A 19,330-nucleotide genomic window follows, 5' to 3' on the forward strand; every position below is an offset into this window, starting at 1 on the left:
ATTCTCTGTTTGAGTGCATCCTATTGTAGTGATATAGCCTAATTCAATGGCTGACTATGTCACAATACTACGAGGTCAAAGAAAAAGATCCTCCTGCTACTGTGGGGACATTGTTAAAATTCAAAAGAGTGGTTTGCCCTCTTTCAATACATTCTATATATATATATAATAAAGTAAAAATGAAAACGTGACTTTCCTCTCATTCAACTGGACGCAGAACACAGCATCTCCCCCATCAACCACAACAAAGCAAAAATAAAAAGGTAAAAACAGTACACAAGACAAACTTCGTCAAGCACAAAATATGTTTATTTCTTTCTTTAAACATTTACAATCTTTGTGAGTTAGTGCCACTGACGGAGTCAGTTCATGAAAGAGGACTAAACAGGCCATAGCAAACCTGACATCAAGTTGTAGTGCAAGCATCAATGTTTCTGAAAATAGGTTCTTGTGTCTGCTCATGAAGCGTACTGACATGAATATAAAGAAACCAAACGAGAACAGAAATCTCTTACTACTGAAAATTTGCCAAGGCAGAAGATTCTGCATAATATTCTATAAAAATCCAATTCAAACCGAATTGATGGAATAATACATATTAAAAGGGTAGGAACAAAAAAATAGAGAACACTTATAATTACAGTAGAACTATACAATTCACAGCTTGGCAGAACAAGACATCACTGCCTTTCAGCACGTGGTATAAAATCATCACTGCATGAAAGAATAAGAAGTGTGCCTAAACATTTTACTTTCTACAGTGTTATTTTTAAACCTGTGCCAATATTTTTGTAGAGTATTTTTTCGATTCAATACACAAATCGTAAAAGCAAAAATATCGATTTCACATGTAGAGTTCATTAACGATCTTGTGCCATTTTGTCTATAAAGTGAAACGGCTTTTATATCAGCAGAAAAAAAATGGTAGTGGTTTTGCCTCCAGTTTCCAACTCCATCAAGAACTATTTCAAAAGAGTGTTTAACGATTAGCCGATTCATTTACATCAGCTAATCACTTTAAAGAACATTAACAGAAAGATGTAGTACTGTACAACGTTTTAAAATGAGAAAAAAAATCATTCCTAAGATTCACATTAAGAGGACAAATGAATAAAATGTTTGAGGACAATTGGAAAGAAGAGGAAAAAAAAGGTTTGTCTTTATTGGTAAGAGCCCCAGAAAAATACCACAATTCACATTTGCTCTGACATAGTGATAACACTGTTTCACATTATAAATTTACAAAAAAAAATATTACCAATGCTTTGATGAAGTTACATTGTGTAATTTTTGTTCAATACCAGTAGTTGGTATTTTGAATTAGCTTCCTCCTGACCTTTTGTACATGAAGTCATGCAAATGTGTTATTGGGTTTGCAGCCAGACAGTGTCCTTCACCTTGCATTCTTCGCTAATTGAGGAACTACACAAATGGAAGTCAAACTAGCAGCATTGAAAAATTTAATGTACATTAAACCAAAGCTAAATAACTTATACAGTTAACTACTGTGTTCAAAAACTAGTGATTGCACTGCTCCCAAAATAATAAATAGTGATGAAGAAACAAAAGTAGTGCCCTAAAGTAATAGCTGTAAATGCATTTATTTTATGCAACTGCTCAGTTTTCAAATTCTAAACTTAGAGTGGAAAGAAGCTCCAGATATCCATTTTTTTTACTAAGGCTTAACAAAAGGCCACTATAATATCTGAACATTACTGCAACATTCAGTAGATTCAACAAAAGCGCAAATAACTTTTATTAAAAAGAAAAAAAGCATTCAAAACATTGCAGATATCTGGAACTGAGCTTTTAAATTGTGCCCGCAAAATTTGATCCCATGAATAAGGAACACTGTTAATAAAAAAAAAGCTAGAATTTATAACTATCTTCAAATCATTTCTGACTGTACATTTGTTAAGTACAACATGCAGGATGTTGCACCAACCTAGCAGGTGAAAGTGTATGTTCTGAAATTTTATAACCACATATCCCTGCTGGGAAATCAAAAGGCAAGTCTGCTGTTTCAGGTGGAGACAGCAACTGAAATGTTAAAAAAAAAAGTGTTGTTTGTTCCCCCACATCGAAATAAACACATCTACAGCATTTATAGTGCAGTGTTGAGAGGGCATTTAAATGTAAACAACCAATTATTTCTAAAGAATGCCAAAAAAAGTTAAAAAAAATCTTTCAAACATTTACATACCTCTTTCCAGCAGAAACTGAAAAGCATGATTCAAGGCACTATACTCTTGCAGGGTAATTAACTAAGAATAAGTTCAAGTTCTTCAAAACATCTATACATTTTTTTTCCAGTTGCTAGTGTTTTAACATACAAGCATATAATTAATAAAGTGTCTTAATAATAGTTGAGAAGCTACAATTGCCCAAAACAAACTACCGTTTAATCTTTGTGAAAATGTTTCACAGTGATTGCATGATGCAATGTATGGCTATGTGCTCAATCAGCCCTACATCAGTTGCCAGCAGAACCATATCCAACAGCACAAGTGTTATCTATAAGCAAGTACACTCCAGAGTAAAGCTTTTGAAACAATGGACCATGACAGAAAGTGAAGCTAAGTAGTCCTCATGTTGGGGCTCGGCGGGCTCAAAATGGGGTTTTGTAGTGGCACAGGAAAGACTTGCAAACCAGAATTGCCAATGGAAGGAAATGCTACCACCCCTGGGGCACCTAGTACTCCAACTTGACCCACTGGCCCAGCTATCCCGGGCCACTGTATTCCATACATGGATGCTGGCATCACTCCTCCAAACTGGCAGGCTGGCATTAAATAGTTAGGCTTTATCCCTGCAATTGTATTGCCATTCAAGGCTGGTTGAATTCCAGGTGCCAGGGCAGCCGTCATGGGGCACGAAAGGGGGATCTGGTACTTCATTGTCCCAGGTACACTTGGATATTTCACCTGTCAGAGAGAAGGACACAGATTTTAAACATTTAACAGTTATGAAATATTATACCCATTAAATCGTCAAGAATGTAGTTTTACTGCAGACTGCGATTTCCCCAATAAATTTACACTCTACAGCCATGCACATCACTTTTCAAAGGATTTCCATTGCAAACTACCTACATGTATGACTCGTATGATTTCCAAATAGATTCCCGTGAATTAAGACACATACCACTAAGCAGCTGATGCAGCAGAGAAAATATTAACACGATGACATTCTCTTATCAATCCCTGAAAAAACGTACTCATACAGAAATTACATTAAGTAGGGGGTGCTGGTCAATTTTAATGTTACACAGGTTTATTGCTAAACCTCGGCTAACAATGCCCTCTCTTCTCCCTTCACCTCATTCAGTATAGCTGGCTTGGGTTTCGGATCCATGTCGTGCCACTGTCTCTTCTGCTTGATCTGGTTGAGGGAGGGCTTTGCGTGGGCAGCCGCGATGGTCTCCTTGGTCCAGTCATCCACAAGCTTGTGCAGGTCGTCCGTGAAAGTGCCCTTCTTGTTGTTGCTGTTGTTGGCCTGAGCCTGCGCCAGGCCGGCGAGCTGCTGCGGAGGGGCTGCTGGCACGGCCTGCGGCTGTGGATTCTGCGCCCCCGCAGCTGCGCTGCCACCGTTAGACGACCCTGGAAGACAGGCGCCTCTTAGAATTCTGCACTTCGCTTATACCTCCCTGAACCACTTCGCTGCTTGGTTTAACCCCTTGGATCAACAGAACTACAGCTAAGTCTGAAAGCGCACTTAACAGGGAGGTTAACCAAAACCGAACCAAGGCCACAGAAACGTTACTAGGAGCAATTCAGCTTCGATAACTTTACAAAACCTGAAACCATGACGTGGTCCTCTGGAGATTTTAAACTCCCAATGCTAAGAAAAACGCTAGTTGGAAGGCAAGGCTCTTTTAAATTGTAAATAAGGGCTAAATGCAATAATGTGTCAAGCTAAACCACATTTGGACTAGAATAAGACTCTGTGGGGGTAGAGATTCTCCTTAGAATATACGTATACTGTATATAAATTGATGGATCTGCCAACACTATATGACACAGGCTGAGAAAACAATCAAAGAGGTAATGCTAGTGCTATACATGATAAAGGCAACAGAAAACGCCAGTTTTATTCAACAGAAATTTTAGGCATTAAATCTAGTTCATTTATTCATTAATTAAAACCCTTTTGAACCTCCAACACTTCACTTAACACATTTGGAAAACAATTTGGTTTCAGACTTTCCTACAGAGAAACCAGCAGCGAAGTGGTCTTCCATTCCAGCCCCGGTTCATTGAAATGATTAACACCAATAAAATGCCAAACTAATTAATGCTGATACAAAATAAAAAGTCAAACATCGCTACTCCAGGACGTTTACTTGTAAAGCAGTCAACTGGTCATGCACTAAAACCAAAACCGAAAAAGTACCCCCCACTTATGACACGTATGAAACGCAGCCTGTGGTCAAGTACATTTCACAGGAACTGCTTCAATAACTGCCATGATTCTGGTGCAAAGCAAAATGTGTGCTCATGCCACGTGGAAAAAGACCAAGAAAGAAAATGGGATAGTTACTACTACTGCGCTCTTTGCCTAGACATAGTCGTTTCAGGGTAGACCCTACAAGGTAAAACAATACAAGACAAAGACAGTTAGGCCTTAACAGACTGAACACAACAGATCTGGAGGACAAGCTGTTTCAAAGCAATACAAAGCCATTATTAAGTGTAAAGAGGAAAAGGGGGGAAAAGGGTGTTTTAGTCAGTGATTTAGATGGTAAAAGCTGGACCTGCTACTTGTGCATTCATTCCAAAAATAAAATTCTGACAGACATCCTAGAACAAAAGGAGAGGTCTGTGCCCTTCATATGTGGTAGGAATTTTGAAACCATGAAAATCCACATTCCGAAGCTGTAGCTCCATAAAGATATATTGCTCCGAAAGTCCACAGGCAAAAAAAAAGGATGAAAATCTCATTTTCAAAAAAAAAAACTTCAGTTAAATTACAGAATATAAAAGAATACAACAATTTAATTTAAAAATGTGTTAAATGTCTACATAAGAAAAAAAAGTGCACTAAAAACAGCCACAGATTTCTAAAATGCAAAAAAGGAAAGAAACTAACTACAACAGTTAACTATGGGGTAGAAAGTACTGTATCTTTAATAGCTAGGGAAACTGGCAATTTCTTCCTCCCCTTCTGAAAACCCCTTTCAAGACTACTGTAATGCTTTCAATTTCAACAATAACTTCTAATATTTGACAATTTCAGTGTTATACACAATTGTAACATTGACAAAACTATATATTTTTAGTGTTTGGATTAATGCGTCTCTTTATATAGTATTCCAGAAAATAAGGAGACTGTCAGATGACACAAATAGCATTTTTCCACTGACCACAGAACAAAAGCTTCCAAAAGAATTGTGCCATAATCGGTCTTTGTTTTTAATTAAGCAGCAAATGCATTATTCAGACTGATTTGTAAAATAATGAAATTCTAACTTCAATTCAATAAATCATGATCATCAATATTCAAGCAAAAAAAAAAACTGCAGCTCAAAGGGAACAAACCTCCACTATGGTACCTTATCGGACCAATATATCTTTACATGTTCACAATGGGTTTGCCTGTAAATCATTAATGGTCTGCGAGCTTAGTCAAAGCACACAAAGGCAAACTGACAGATAGTCAGGTATAGCAAAAGAGGAACAGTATTCCTAAGAATTTCCAAAACAAAATGCAATTCTCAATTTTCAATACAATTGACCTTCAAGAGCATGATCTATACTAGTGTGCTCATATCTACTTAATTATACTAACAATGAAGTTCTATGTGTTTATTGAGGATGCCATTTTGGATAACAAAAAAAACTGACTAGTGCTCCAGCCAGATCACTTTTCACAGAAGTTGCATATTAAAAGAAAGAATGGTCACCTTGGCATAAGAAGGGGGCAGGATCCCTTAAAGCTCACATAAAAAAGATTAAAAAGTAAAACAAACTCTATGGAAATGCTCCATTAAGCCATAAATAATAAAGAAATTAAAAAATACTAGCTGGAGCACTTCTGTATCAGCATTTTCATCATGCAAGTAAGGCAACAAATTAAACAGTAGAATTAAATAGAATAATATTTTAAATACAGCCCTTTTATAGAGATGTTATTCCCAGTGACCTCCTAGTATTGTATCAGCTTGTTACATGCATGTCTTCATTGTCCAAACATGTGTGAAAGAGACCATTCTTCAATGGAAGGCCTGGATTCTTCCCTTTTTTGACACAAGGGCTGCAGATCAGCACATTTGCCACATTGCAACTCAAAGTATTACTCGAACATAAAGTACACAAAATACAAAGGCTTTGGTACACTCAGGATCAAATTCCATGTCAAACGCCTGTTTAGAGAAGATGAGCTCTTCCACATATGCTTTTGGTATCCAGTTGCGAGCCAAAAGCAGTGCACGAAAGCATTTGTATGGCAAATGAAAGAATAAGTGAGCTTCAAAGTAAGAAAATGAGAAGGTTAAAACAAAAAGCTGGCTGTGGGGAAAAAATAATAATCAGGCAGCCTGCCCAAATATAAAACTGGAAAAAACTGAAGAGGAAAAAGGAATGGAATGAAGTAAAGTACAAAAGAACAAATACAAACAGATGGACAAAGACACAGGTCCACTGAGGAATCTGGTACGAGGTTTGCTACTAGATTTATAGGTCACTCTCTCAGACGTTTGGTGGTAAACCGTCCAGCCTGCAAATGAATATAGAGGGAAGAAAAAACAAAAACACTTGTGAAGTACAAAACAGCTCTCATCAGAGTCCCTAAACCATTATTAGGCTTTTAATAACCCACAGAATTTTATTAACACAGCCAAGAAAATGTCAGTCAGGTAGCTGATTGCATGCAGGAAGGTGCATTAAGGATGCATAAGGGCACACTGTACATGTTAGAATGAGTGAGCAACATGTATGATACTGGGGTAACATCCCTTTCTACTTCTAATACTGACGGATAGCATCAAAACCCAAAAACCAATAAAATACAATTTTCCCCTGACTCTGCAGAACACAGGCTCTTCATTAACATTTCTTGCCACATTATAAATACCCATAACTAATGTGCTGTGTATATATATATATTACACTTTAAAAGCTGCAATTTGATTTGTTCAAGGTATGTTTTCTAAATGCACATTTCACAGAATTTCATGTTTCATTACCATTATGTATTTTCATGTCAACCTGCCAAAAACGTACAACACAGGAGTGCTTCAAAACGCAACTGATCAACTGTCTTTTAGAGCAGCATTTCTTGCAATGTGCTGTTCCATTTACTCATCTAAAATCCTGCATGCATTTTACCTTTGAGGATGAATTATAAAAAGACTAATTTAGAATAAACTCAACTGCACATCTTTAAAAAAAACACTGACCAAAAATGTCAGGCCCAGTATTTCATTGTGGGCAACCTACCTATGAATTTACTCTTGAATGCCCACAAAGAAAAGAAGGAACTTTTAACATTTGTTCCTTTCATTCTGTAATATAATGTAATGTCACCACTGAAAATAGGATTACAGCGACAACAGTAAAAATATTCAATGTCAAATCTATTTGATTCTTGTGTCATGTGACATCTGTAAAGCCAAAGGTAATTGGACCACAGATTTCAGGACAGGGATTACAAAACAGCTCACTGTATTCCATTCTGCTCTGTTCTAAAGTGCAGGGAGACAATCACCTTGACCAAGGCCACTGTGCGGCCCTGTCCCTTCACTGAGGAAGCCACAGTAGATGTTGTCGGAGGACAGCGACCCCTTGACTGAGCAGGGCTGCTGTGTCTGAACAGGTTCTGCTGCGGGAATAACAGATGCTGAGGGAGGCAGAGTGCTTGCCGTGGAAAAGACAGTGCTGTCTGCCAGACTGGACTCTTTAGCCGAAGAGGCAGGCGGATTCATAGCAGGCTCACCTTCAGAAAAGAAAGATGAGTGCTTTTGATCCTTGAAAGTACTGCATATACGTATATCTGCATACATACTGTATAGTGTGAGGTTTGCATTCTTCTCCACCATAACAGAAACAAGACCGCAATCACCGATATTGAGATTGAAGTTGCATAGGCACTGTAATTTAGTTCAAAAAAAGCTTTCAATGGAAGGTTTAGAAAAACTTAATGATTCAATAATCAATAATCAATCAATAATTCAAATGATTGTTATTTTCATTGAAAGTAACATGAATCTGAATGTTTAACGCAATCATTCTAGAAATCCGACATGTTTTGGTTTCATACTCACTCGTGTTATTCGTAGCACTTTTCAGCTGTTGAACCAGTGGGTTAAGCAGTTTCCCAGCCTTCAGCTTGCTCTTGCTGGCTTTGCGTCTTCGGCCAGTAGGTGGCGCAGCATGGAGGAAACCCACAGCTGGGGGCAAAGGTTTCCCAAGCTTTTTATAAAGGAGCTCAATCTCCCCCCTCTGAAGAGCTTGCAGTTCCGAGATCTCCTTCATGTGCCTAGAGAGACACAAAATATACTTAAAATGCATCACATTATTCCATCTGAACATGCTCCTTGGTGAAAATAGGTAAAAGGTGTTTTAAAGCATTTTAAATACAGGATCCCCCTTTAATGGTAAAAATAGACTTTTCTAATCAAAACAAATACACATACTGATGAAAATCTCGGTCAGATGTATCCCTAACTTGTTTACCCTTTACTTCAAATTATATAAAAATTGTGCACCAAGCAAAAAACAATTTACAACTGAAAAATAAGCCACAAATAGCTGCTCTTAAACATACTTGTCTCTCAGCTTCTGCAGCTCCTTTTTTATATCAGCATCTTCAAATTCGGAGTCATTATCACTGCTAATGTAGGAGGAGTGGGAGCGGAAGGATGAGATGTTTATTGTCGGGACGTTTGGACCCTGTCTGCTTGGAGAGTCAGAACTCTGGATACTACTGCTTTTCCCAGTTCTTCTCAGGAAAGCCACAGCTTTCTTCATTAAGTCACCACCAGAGTTGTCACCTAGACTTGCAGGCGGAGTGGTGGGTATCTTAGATGGAGTACTCTCCTCTCCAGAGTCTGAAGAAAGGTGGTTGTGGATGGTCACATCAACAGGGACTGCGGTCTGAGCTCGTGGGACGGACGTCTTCAGCTTGGGGCTGGAAGGAGGCACATCCTGGTAAAAGTCTGGTGGTGCTGAATACCTATTGCTGCGCATCTTCAAAGTGACCTCATCCTTGGTGCTAACCACAGAGAACCTGCCAATGGTCGTCACGGGGGAGACCTCATCGGACGTGATGTGGTTGTCTCTGCACCGCAGCTCTGCGAGATCTTCCTTTTCAAGAAGCGAATAAGACTCCCCATTTGCCAGCACAGCCGCCTGGGAATTGTCAGCACCCTTGGCACTTGGAGGTATCGGGGACGCACAAGTGCTTCTGCTCTTTCGGTTTCGTTCCAGTTTTTTCACAATGTCTGGAGGAGTAGGGATAATCTAAGAGAGAAAGAAATACTTTAAAATAAAAAAACAGCTTTAGGAACACCACTGGTATGACTAACATTGGCAGACACTAAATACACACAAGTGGTTTCTACCCTTGGCCCTAGAGAACCTATTTGCGTGCAGGTTTTCATCAGTTTTAACCAACTGTTACTAGATCAGCTAGCTAGTTTACACTTTGTTTACCAGATTCTGCACAAAAATACCCAAAAAGCATAATGTTTCAAACAACCTCTATATACAGAATTATGCAGTTTCTCCTCAACTTATTTACCCTTATTTCTGATGAAACTGCTATTAATAGGTGATCAGTTTATGATGAATGGAGACATGGACATGTTTTCAAACATTACCATAATGGGGTTTTCTCTGCAGAGACTTGCTTGGTTACATTTCAGGCAACAACATACCTGAATGAGGGGAGCTCTGCAGCTCAGAAACCAGTAAGGGCTGACTTGAAAATCAACTTTATGAGAGTTTAAAGCAAATTCTAAAGAAAAAAAAAACACTCCTTGCCCGCAATCAAGAATATGTCAGGGACAAAAACCAGAAGACAGAGGGGTCCTACAGGACAAGGGTTCATAAGCAGTTACACAAACTGCAGCAGGATAGATAGTTTTAAAACAAAACCAAAAAAAGTTAAGCCCCAGATGTCAGTATGGCTAGAAATGAAAATCGACATAAAATGCTTTACTGCAGTTCAGATTACACTATCAAAGTTGAATTAAGGTTGTTAAGGCTGTCCTTAACAGAGGTGTGTTTATATCTGATTTGTTAATGTGCTTATTCATTTTATCCAGGGCCTCACAGGCTAACAGCTTTTCTCTGTTTAACATGTTGAGGATGGCTGTGGGTATGCAGTGCCACGTGATGCTGGCTTATAGCTTTTAATTACAAACCTCTTTTGAGTGGATTCCACATTTGACCAAAAGAATTTCAGCCACCGTGCTTCAGGGGGAAAGGGGGCAGGGTGTGACAATATAAGCCCCATGGAAACCTTCCCTTCCTATTTTAGTTAAAGATGCTAGGTTTTTAGCTCTGTGTGTTTTCATATCTCAAATAAAGGGTAAATACCAAAAAGATTGCCGTTCAAACTGTATACATGAAAATGAGTTTCCCTCTTGCAGTGCAGTACTAGTGGAATCATGTACAACCAACATTCAGTACAGGAATTTTCTAGCATTTGTCAGAAGAACGCTAGAGGCATTTCCACATAAATTTGTTACCTGGAATCGGCTGTTTCCAGAAATAGATTGTATGTTAGCTGCAGAGTCAGTCTGTTTCTTAATTCCACTTTCTAAAAAACAGAAGTACAAAGTTACAAAAAACTTACAGTATGTTCCTCTCTATCAACTGTGACGTGTAGAAAAGGGAAATTTTAACTAATGGATGAATCCCTGTAAAAAATGTAGGGTAGTAATTTAATTTCTATACTTCTCTACTTACTGTGTGCTGCATGAGCACCAACCAATTCCAATTTGCATTGGTGCAATTTGCTTTTCATACTGAACAGTTCTTCTTTTGCGTGAATAACTTGACCAACTCTGCACTCAGCAAGACCAATATCTGAATGCTAGCACACAAGTGGAGACCTTATGTAGTGAGGTCAATTTAAGGTCTCAAATTAAGGTGAATGTCTGGTTATGTAGAACCTGACTGCAGTTTTCCTTCATGTCCTTAGGAATCAATGTATCCATTTTGAGCACATCTAAAATGGCCCATTGACAATGCTGAACACCCATACATTGTTGATAATGCTGTATAATGTCACAGAGACCCATGAGAGGCAATTAGGCTCTATCAGTGCCATCTGTGACTGCCATGGTTTTTTAGTCTAATACACTGCAAATGAAAACACCAATAAAATTGCAAAGTAGTTCACATGTTTATTACTTAGAGTTATGGAAGATAAAATCAGAGTGTGCTAAATTAAATTTATTTAATAGAGAAAAATATACTGTATGAAAATTCAAGCCACCTGAATAGGTGATTGAGACTTATTTCTTTAAACAGCTGAGCTGAAATCTGAAGGGAGTTTTCAGGTCAATATTACAATTAATTTAAATGTACCACATTTGTTTTTTAAACAATACATTGGGTTTAACTGTACATTTTGCAATTCCTAAGGTCAACCTACCTTCGCTCTCTACTGGAGATTTCATTTCATTTTTTTCTAATACCTGAGAATTTGAGAGGGAAACATATTATAAGATATGTCATATTTCAAAACTGTACTTTTTTACAATCAAAACTGTCATATAAGACAGCTCAGTACAGATAAGGAAATTTAAATGCAGTTTCAGTGTTCACTTATAACAAAACTGAAAGAAAAGTCAAAGTATATTTGCACTGTACTGTAAATAATTAACATTTACTTTTTGGTTTTTACCATTTTTATTTAGGAACCAAAGAGTAGTCATGCTGTAATAAATACATTCTCCATATGCATGTTTGAGTAATTTGTGCCTGGGACAGTAATACATTGGAATATGACATTGAGATATAAAAGACCTTGCCTCCAACTCACTGGCTGGATGCACAATTAAATGCAATTAGTGCAATCAATAAGTTTCCATCATTAGTTCAAGGGTGAGATCAGTTTTGGTAGATGACCTAAGCTTGATTTTGTCTGGACATCTGCGATACAGCCAAAAATAGAACTGTTGGTGTGAAATACATGACTTTTAAAAGCACTGACAGAGCACAAACACCTTGAAGCAAAAAGTATTGAATGGGCTGATCAAATGTTAGTATTGTAGATCCTTAGTTAACCTGATGAACATTCCAATCCTGGATGGGTTTCACTGTCTAAGTGCATGTCAGATGATCAAATAATTCTGACTGCTTGCATTTGTATAGCACTATTTGATACCAAAGTTGAAGGGACTCACTTCATCCACCACTAAAGCACAAGGACCAGGCTCACTTGTGAAATTAAGTGATATTAATAAAGTCATGGCAAGGTGTTTTACATTTTTGCAGCCAACACATTGATCTGAGGAGACCAAATAAACCAAAACCAGTTTAAATGTGAAAAGCACTTTTACATGCCTAATTTTACAACCAGCGCAGCACCTGACTTTCAAAACATGGATAGGGAAAAACTATCAAAAGAAGATGAGCAGCACTTGAGAGACACACCTGACAAGCAATATATCACATCACAATTTTCTATTCTGCCCTGTTACTGCTATAACACAATTTTAAAAGAGAGACTTACAGTCTGATCCTCAAATCCAGACCATGCAGACACTCGGCTGGGAACAGCACAGCTTACAGGCTCACTGGGTGGGACCCCATTCCCCATGAGGCTGGACGTGCAAGTTTCAGTTCCAACCACTGCGTTTTCAATAATGGGCGGAGAGTGAATATACTCTGTGCAAGATCCAGGAGTTTCAGATGTCCCACTGGCCGGGTACATAGGGACATACTCTTGATACAATAAATTGCGCAGCTTTTCATCTAGCGACTTGATCGTGTTGTCAACAAATTCAACTCGACGAGGGCCTTCACCATCGGATTCCACCAGGTAAGCTTGCTGGGTGGATGACGGGCCAGGTGTTGAGATTTGCTGCTGCAAATAATGTTGGGGAGCTTGAGCTGGGCTCTGGGGTTGAGAGGGCGATTTTGCCATTGAGGACTGCACGGAGGTTGCAAAAGGCTGCTGCAGTACCACAGGCTGCTGGGGTTTTTCAGCCTGACTGGTTGGAAGGTCTGAAATATGGCTGGTGTCCTTTGCCGACAGGGGCGGAGATGGCACCGCTTGAACAGCTGTCATATCTAAAGAGAGAGGTGGCACGATGGGACAACAGGGGATATCTGCAACAACGGAGGCAGCACATGCAATTTCAGTCACTTGCTGGACGGTATGAATGGGTGACATGGTGCTGGGCTGACCACTGAAAGGTTCATCATTTGAAAGGGAGCTCCGAATTTCACGTGGAAGTCCCTCAGCAGTAGTCAGCTGCGTCTGCTGAATTTCAAGCTCCCTTGCATCGCTCTTTAGGTCATTAATTTGGGTACCTTTGGATACTACTGAAGCAGACAAGGGAAGAACTGCTCGATCTGCAGCGCCTGTAGTGAAAGGTGGGGGTGTGCTGTTGTGACCATCCCAGACCTCAGTGGAACCCTGAGCTGCCACTGTGGACAGTGGCATTGCTGTGGTATTGATCTGGGCTTCTGGCTCTAGAAGCGGGAAAAAAAAAAAATTGTTGGCAAACTCTGCTGAACATCCCGCATATCTGAGAGCATCACATTCCAACTCATCTTTCTGCAAGTGCAAAAGAAGCAGGAGTGATCTATAATAACACACAATGCACGTCCTTCATAGAAGCACAGTACTCGCCTGATGGTGCCGTTACATAACTGCCCTCTTCGCTGTCCTATTTGTCCACACAGATGCACACCCTCACATAATTCCTCTGACCTACAGGCCAAATTAAGCCTTACGAAACAACTTTACAACTATGTTTTCTTCCCATATACATATGACCTTCAACAAATATGAAAGCCCTTTAACATATTTATCATTAAAAAGCTGAAGGCTAGAATCTGTTCTAATGGGTTTTCTCTTCTTAATAAAGCTAGCACTTTTTGTAGGCTTTATTCTCTGGCAGCAATTTTACCTTGAGAAGCAGCAGGCTGTGCTGCTGATGTCAGTACTGCTGACGACTTCTCCTTTTCCTCAGTTGTGGGAGTTTCAGCAACTGGGCAAATAATAAACCACCTCTTGCCAGTATGAAGTACTGTAAAAGATGAGAAAAGTCAATGAAGATGCATCAAATGATAAAGAATAAACATGATTAGAAAAAGATCAGGCAGTCCAGAAAAACAAGTAAGCCGTATTACTCATCAATTTGATCTTAACATCTCACTGCAGTGGCCTTTTCCTAATTTCTTTTAGAATTAAGGGTTGTATGCACCATCACACAACAAAAAGGCAACCAAGAGCAAGTAAATATACAGTAGTTACCATTCTGCTGATAAACTGGCTGGTTGGTACGAGGCTGCTGTGCTGTTGCATTCTAAAAAAACCAGAAATGCGTCACTAATGATCCTAGTTTGTAAAGATAAGATTTCTAATCAAATGACAGAAATTGCTTGTCATTTCAGTAATTAAAAAAAAACTCAAGCAGAGAAAAGTACATTACAGAAAATATCTTTAGATTAAACTGTCAAAGCACTGAGCATAACTGAAATAAAGAGCATCCACGTTAACGAAGAAAAGAAGGGGTCCTCTTGACTGATCATATAAAAATGTTCTTTGGAGGAAAGGACTCCATTTTGAGCATAGTCTCCCCATTGCTGCATTGAAAACTCTGCAGTATATAGTGATATCTCTGCCATAAATACATACAAGGATCATCAAAGCAACCAAGGGAGATGCATCATGTCTTTGGACCTAAAGGCTACACATTGAACTCTTTTCCCACCTCTCCCAGCTCTAGTCCTGATACATGGCCCTGCTGGGGGCTTGTTCCCTGGTCAGAGCTTCGCTCTCCTTCTGTATCTTCGCTCAGCATATCCTCTGCTTTATCAATGATATCTTTCAGCTGCTCAATGAAGATCTCCTTCTCCGCATGCAAGATGAAATCATTTTCCACCTTTAAAAAGAGAAAAGGCAAAGCACATACTTCAATGTGTAAAAACACCAGACGGGAACATCTCAGGAGAAGGCTGCACACCCTAAGATTTTTTCAACTGTACCATGGTTAAAAAAAAGTTTAATTGGATTTCAAAAGACACAGTTTCAGGCGAGGTCCTTATGCCAATTTTAAAATCCATCCACATCACAACCTATCTGTCTGGTAACAGATTGAAAACCCTATACACAATAGAATCTCAATTTCAAAATAATAAGGAAATTACCATTAGAATGATTTTTTTTAAAAAAAAACTGAGAACATTAGAAATCAATCTGCTTTCTGGCACCTGTAAAACCTACCATGTAGGTTGCAATTTCCTCAGGAGCATCCCCATCTAAATCAAACTTGAACGTCACCATTTTGTGATTGTGCGTCTCCAGCTGGCATTCAACCATCTTATCTCCTGTATTACAGACCTGATGGAAGATGAATATAACTGGTTTCATTAATAATAAAAAGGAAGGGGAAATGGAAAGGTCAATGAATAAATTTTAACATAAGGTTATTTTTTTTAAAAGAGCTGGAATTTACTTCAAAGTTACTTTTCTTTGGATATACACATTTTGTGTTCTCTCAAAATGTGACTAAAAACCTTCCAAAAAATAATTTCTTTATAAAAGCTGTCACATACTGAAAGATTAAGGTTCCTGACATTATTCTGCTTTTCTGAAATCTAGCTGCCTTTAGAAGAGTTTATTGTTGTTACCTGAAGATATGGACTACATTCACCCAAAAGTCACTTGTTCATTCCCAATGCATAGTTAAGATTACTGTTCTGTTTTTATCTACTAAACGTATGCATCACTGCTTCAAGTGGAATGGGTAATTTTCCTTCTTTTCGTTAAAATGCTGACAGACCTAAAGATTGTTTGAATCTTCTGCCACTCTACTGCTATGGTTTTGGAAATAATGGAAAAATATCCAACCTGAAGTGCATTTACAGTAACCTCAGCCATAGAAACTTATACAGTACAGTCTCTCATGAGAATGCTAACCTAAGATTGGCGCCCTTACTTATAGCTTATTACTTGATGATGAACAGACACAGGTGGAAATGACAAGGTATTAGACACCCCCACAGAGTCATTGTTTTCCCTTCTGTTTCAGTCCAATACGTCATACTTCAGCTCGCACACCTGAATAAGAGCGGTCCCGACTCTTGCTGATCAGCACAGGGTTCACGATAATTACAACTGTCACCCAACTTGGCAAGAGCTTAAAGCACATTTTCATTGGAAAAAATGCCTCACAATAGAGAGCAGATATAAGTCAGCATGTGACGTAAAACTCAACTGGAGCAAAAGCTAGACGGCCCAGGAACAGGACTGAACAAGCAACACTCACGTTCAGAATGGTCAGTTTGGGCTTGCTCATCTTCTCCTGCCGTGAGCGTGTTCGTGTCGACCTCCTGTGATGCTTCCTCGACTTGCCTTCCTGCTTCCCGCTGCTTTGGGCTCCTTCACAGCCATCGCTCATCTCTTTGCCCGAAGTGGCGTCAGAATTCACACTACTCAGAACAAGGGCCGACAAGCATATTTAGAACCTTTTCTTCTTAAAATGATAGTTGGAAAATTTCACTTGAGCTGAATCCAACAGTTATCCGCAATCTCTGAAATACTCCATGGCTGACCTTTCAGAGTCAGTACAATACATGCACTTTGGTTACTGATGGCAAAAAGGTTATATGTTAACTCTACTCCTTCAAAAAGGAAGTTTGAATTCAATATTTTGCAAGTAAAAAAAAAATTAAGAGGCAAGTAAAAGCTTGATCACAGTATCAGAAGTAGAAAACTAAAAGCTCCTGTCAGCACCTACCTATCATAGCAATAACTCTGCAGAGGCACCTGTTTGTCTGGTGTAGATTCCTGAAAATATTGCAAAACAAAAAATGGGCATTGACCAAAAATGACAGAAATGGCTTGTAGACAAGCTTTAGATAAAAAAAAATACAAATAGTAAATAGTTAAAGACTCGGGATAGTCTTTTTCTATATTATTCACCACTTACAGAACTTTCTCTATACGTCAACCATCATATTGTACTAAACCGCACAATAAAAGACTTCTATATTAAAATGATGAAAAATAAAAAGCAGCATGCCGAGATAGTTCACATACAACACTGCCCTGAAACACAAGTGGTTTCTCTGAACATGGTACCGTTTCCGTTTCACAAGGGTAGGGCGCCATTACCAAAGAGAGAAAGAAAAAGGTCTGGGTGGCAGTGATACCAACAACATAATATTTTTAAAAACTTTCCAGAATATTATATATTCTCCAAAGAACATCTGTCTATCCTACACGTCTCTGAATGTTTTCAATCTCTGCTGCCTAATTTACAATAGGTGGAGTCAACAGCATCTTTACAGTTAGAAGCCATTTTCCTCAAGTGCACCTTGTGGCATGGAACATGCTCTCATACGACTTACGCTTGAGATACATGCGCTCATTACTCAGGCGCATGTAGCTGTGCTAATGATAGGGTAATGATTTCCACTGCACACTTCAACATAAGAGACACTCAACTTTGTGAACACAAACTTATGGTAATCATACTCATGTGTTAGCAGTATCTTTTGTATATGTTTGCTAAATCCCTTTTAATGAGGCCATACATCTAAAAAGACGGTTTAGATTCCTGCCAAACTAGATAAGGTGAGAAAAAAATGCAATGTAGCAAACTCACTTTATTTTACGAACCCCCACAGTATTGATCATCTGCTAAATGGTTTAAGGTTACACATTTTACTTTCAGGTGTTTAATTAAAAAGAAAAGCATCTAAGCAGAGGATTGGGGAAAAAAAAATAAAAAAGGCAATGCATGGCAGAATCATGGCCATAAAACACCAGATAACACCTGTACCTCTTTACAAACATCTGCTACAGGTCCACGGTCTCTGCTTTGCTGGGACACTGTAGAGGCATCTGCTGCCTGAGTGCTAATGGGATGCAGTGCTTGCTCTAGGCCAGCTGTTGTAGGTCCTATTTCCAGCAAGATCTTCATAGGTGGAGACAGGACAGGGGCCTGGGCAGACTGGACTGGTGCTGGAACTTGGGCTTCAACCTGTAAGCTGGAATCTAAGGGATAGTTTGATGGGATTTGTCCAATATTTATCTGAAATGGAGAAGGAAAAAAAAAAACTTAACACACATTCTGATAAATCGTCACACAAGTGTGAAAGGTTGTTGTAATTGGGGGATTGAGAAAAATAGCATTTGTGGAAAACAATATATTAATTTAAGGCATATTAATTTTATAAAAGCAAGTTAAATATGAAAATGCTTTCTTTGACTAAAAAGGCAATATGGGGTATAATATGTGATTTTAAAAATGATAAAGACCAAAATGACAAGTTCTGCACTTCACTGCTGGGAAACTCCCTCAGTGAACATAGTTATTACTCCAAGTCTTAAATTTAATGAAGAAATGCCCCATGCATGAAACAGCTTACAATATAGACAACATTGATTTTAAAGATTTGTCCTTAAATTACCAATATCCACTGCTGGCTCTCTTTTTGTGTCTGTTCAAAATGGTTATTAAAGACATTTATTCTTCACTGACCGTGTCATGCACATGGTATATACAGAAAATCAGAAAACATGTTGAGTCTTGAAAATGAAATTATGGACTTCATTTGCCATTCTTCAAATATTTAAAATATTTGCATAGCAACCCCTTCTATATTTACCTGGCCAGAAGGCTCAGAAACAAGTAGAGCAGGCTCAGGCAGTGGGTTTAAGCTGGGCTGAAGCACCTGCTGGCTCAAAGGAAGCTGCTGAGAAACACTCTGTGCTATATGAGTAGCCTGCACAGGAGGGACTTCTGGGTTAACAATCTGCTGCAGAGCAGGAGGATAAACCTGCTGCTGGGCGATCTGGGCTATCGGCTGCTGAGCTTGCAAAACTGAAATGCCAGAGACAGCCATGGCAAGCAAGTGCATGGGAGCTGGCCCTCTTTGGCATTGCAAGGCGACAGATCCGGGGGCCTGAGCTGGGATCCCAGGCTGCATGGTGGGAGCTATCTGAGTGGCAGGAAGAGAGACAGTGGCGTTCGCTGAAGGGGCTGCTATTGTTTGTCCTGGAGAGAAGTAAGAGGTGGGCACAGGGGGGGCGCTGGTGCTGGGGAAGCCAGAGTGAGAAGGAAGAGAAGGAGGAGGGAAAGATTCACATCCAGCAAGAGGAGTTGCTGTTGGAATAACAGGAAACTGCTGAGGGAACT

General features: G+C 39.1%; 1 protein-coding gene across 9 annotated transcripts in view; it reads right to left on the reverse strand.

Moving 5' to 3' along the window:
- Positions 1 to 291: 291 nt before the first annotated feature.
- LOC102692886 (serine/threonine-protein kinase WNK2) overlaps positions 292 to 19,330 on the reverse strand; it is a 47,459-nt gene continuing 28,420 nt past the window's right edge. For 2 of the 9 annotated variants that reach the window (XM_015348210.2, XM_069189465.1), the window contains 18 exons: positions 18,801 to 19,328; positions 17,972 to 18,223; positions 16,925 to 16,974; positions 16,454 to 16,616; positions 15,409 to 15,525; positions 14,897 to 15,067; positions 14,437 to 14,488; positions 14,090 to 14,209; positions 12,685 to 13,649; positions 11,602 to 11,644; positions 10,691 to 10,761; positions 8,764 to 9,458; positions 8,261 to 8,475; positions 7,705 to 7,932; positions 6,616 to 6,714; positions 4,540 to 4,584; positions 3,319 to 3,599; positions 292 to 2,924 (listed from right to left, as the gene is read on the reverse strand). In XM_015348210.2, the coding sequence (XP_015203696.2) occupies positions 2,577 to 2,924; positions 3,319 to 3,599; positions 4,540 to 4,584; positions 6,616 to 6,714; positions 7,705 to 7,932; positions 8,261 to 8,475; positions 8,764 to 9,458; positions 10,691 to 10,761; positions 11,602 to 11,644; positions 12,685 to 13,649; positions 14,090 to 14,209; positions 14,437 to 14,488; positions 14,897 to 15,067; positions 15,409 to 15,525; positions 16,454 to 16,616; positions 16,925 to 16,974; positions 17,972 to 18,223; positions 18,801 to 19,328 (4,443 nt within the window). In that variant the 3' untranslated portion in view covers positions 292 to 2,576. The remainder of the gene's footprint in view (positions 2,925 to 3,318; positions 3,600 to 4,539; positions 4,585 to 6,615; positions 6,715 to 7,704; positions 7,933 to 8,260; positions 8,476 to 8,763; positions 9,459 to 10,690; positions 10,762 to 11,601; positions 11,645 to 12,684; positions 13,650 to 14,089; positions 14,210 to 14,436; positions 14,489 to 14,896; positions 15,068 to 15,408; positions 15,526 to 16,453; positions 16,617 to 16,924; positions 16,975 to 17,971; positions 18,224 to 18,800; positions 19,329 to 19,330) is intronic. The other 7 variants (XM_069189470.1, XM_069189468.1, XM_069189467.1 and 4 more) reach the window with 7 other exon arrangements.

The sequence above is a fragment of the Lepisosteus oculatus genome, chromosome 4 (assembly GCF_040954835.1).
Source record: "Lepisosteus oculatus isolate fLepOcu1 chromosome 4, fLepOcu1.hap2, whole genome shotgun sequence".
NCBI lineage: Eukaryota > Metazoa > Chordata > Actinopteri > Semionotiformes > Lepisosteidae > Lepisosteus > Lepisosteus oculatus.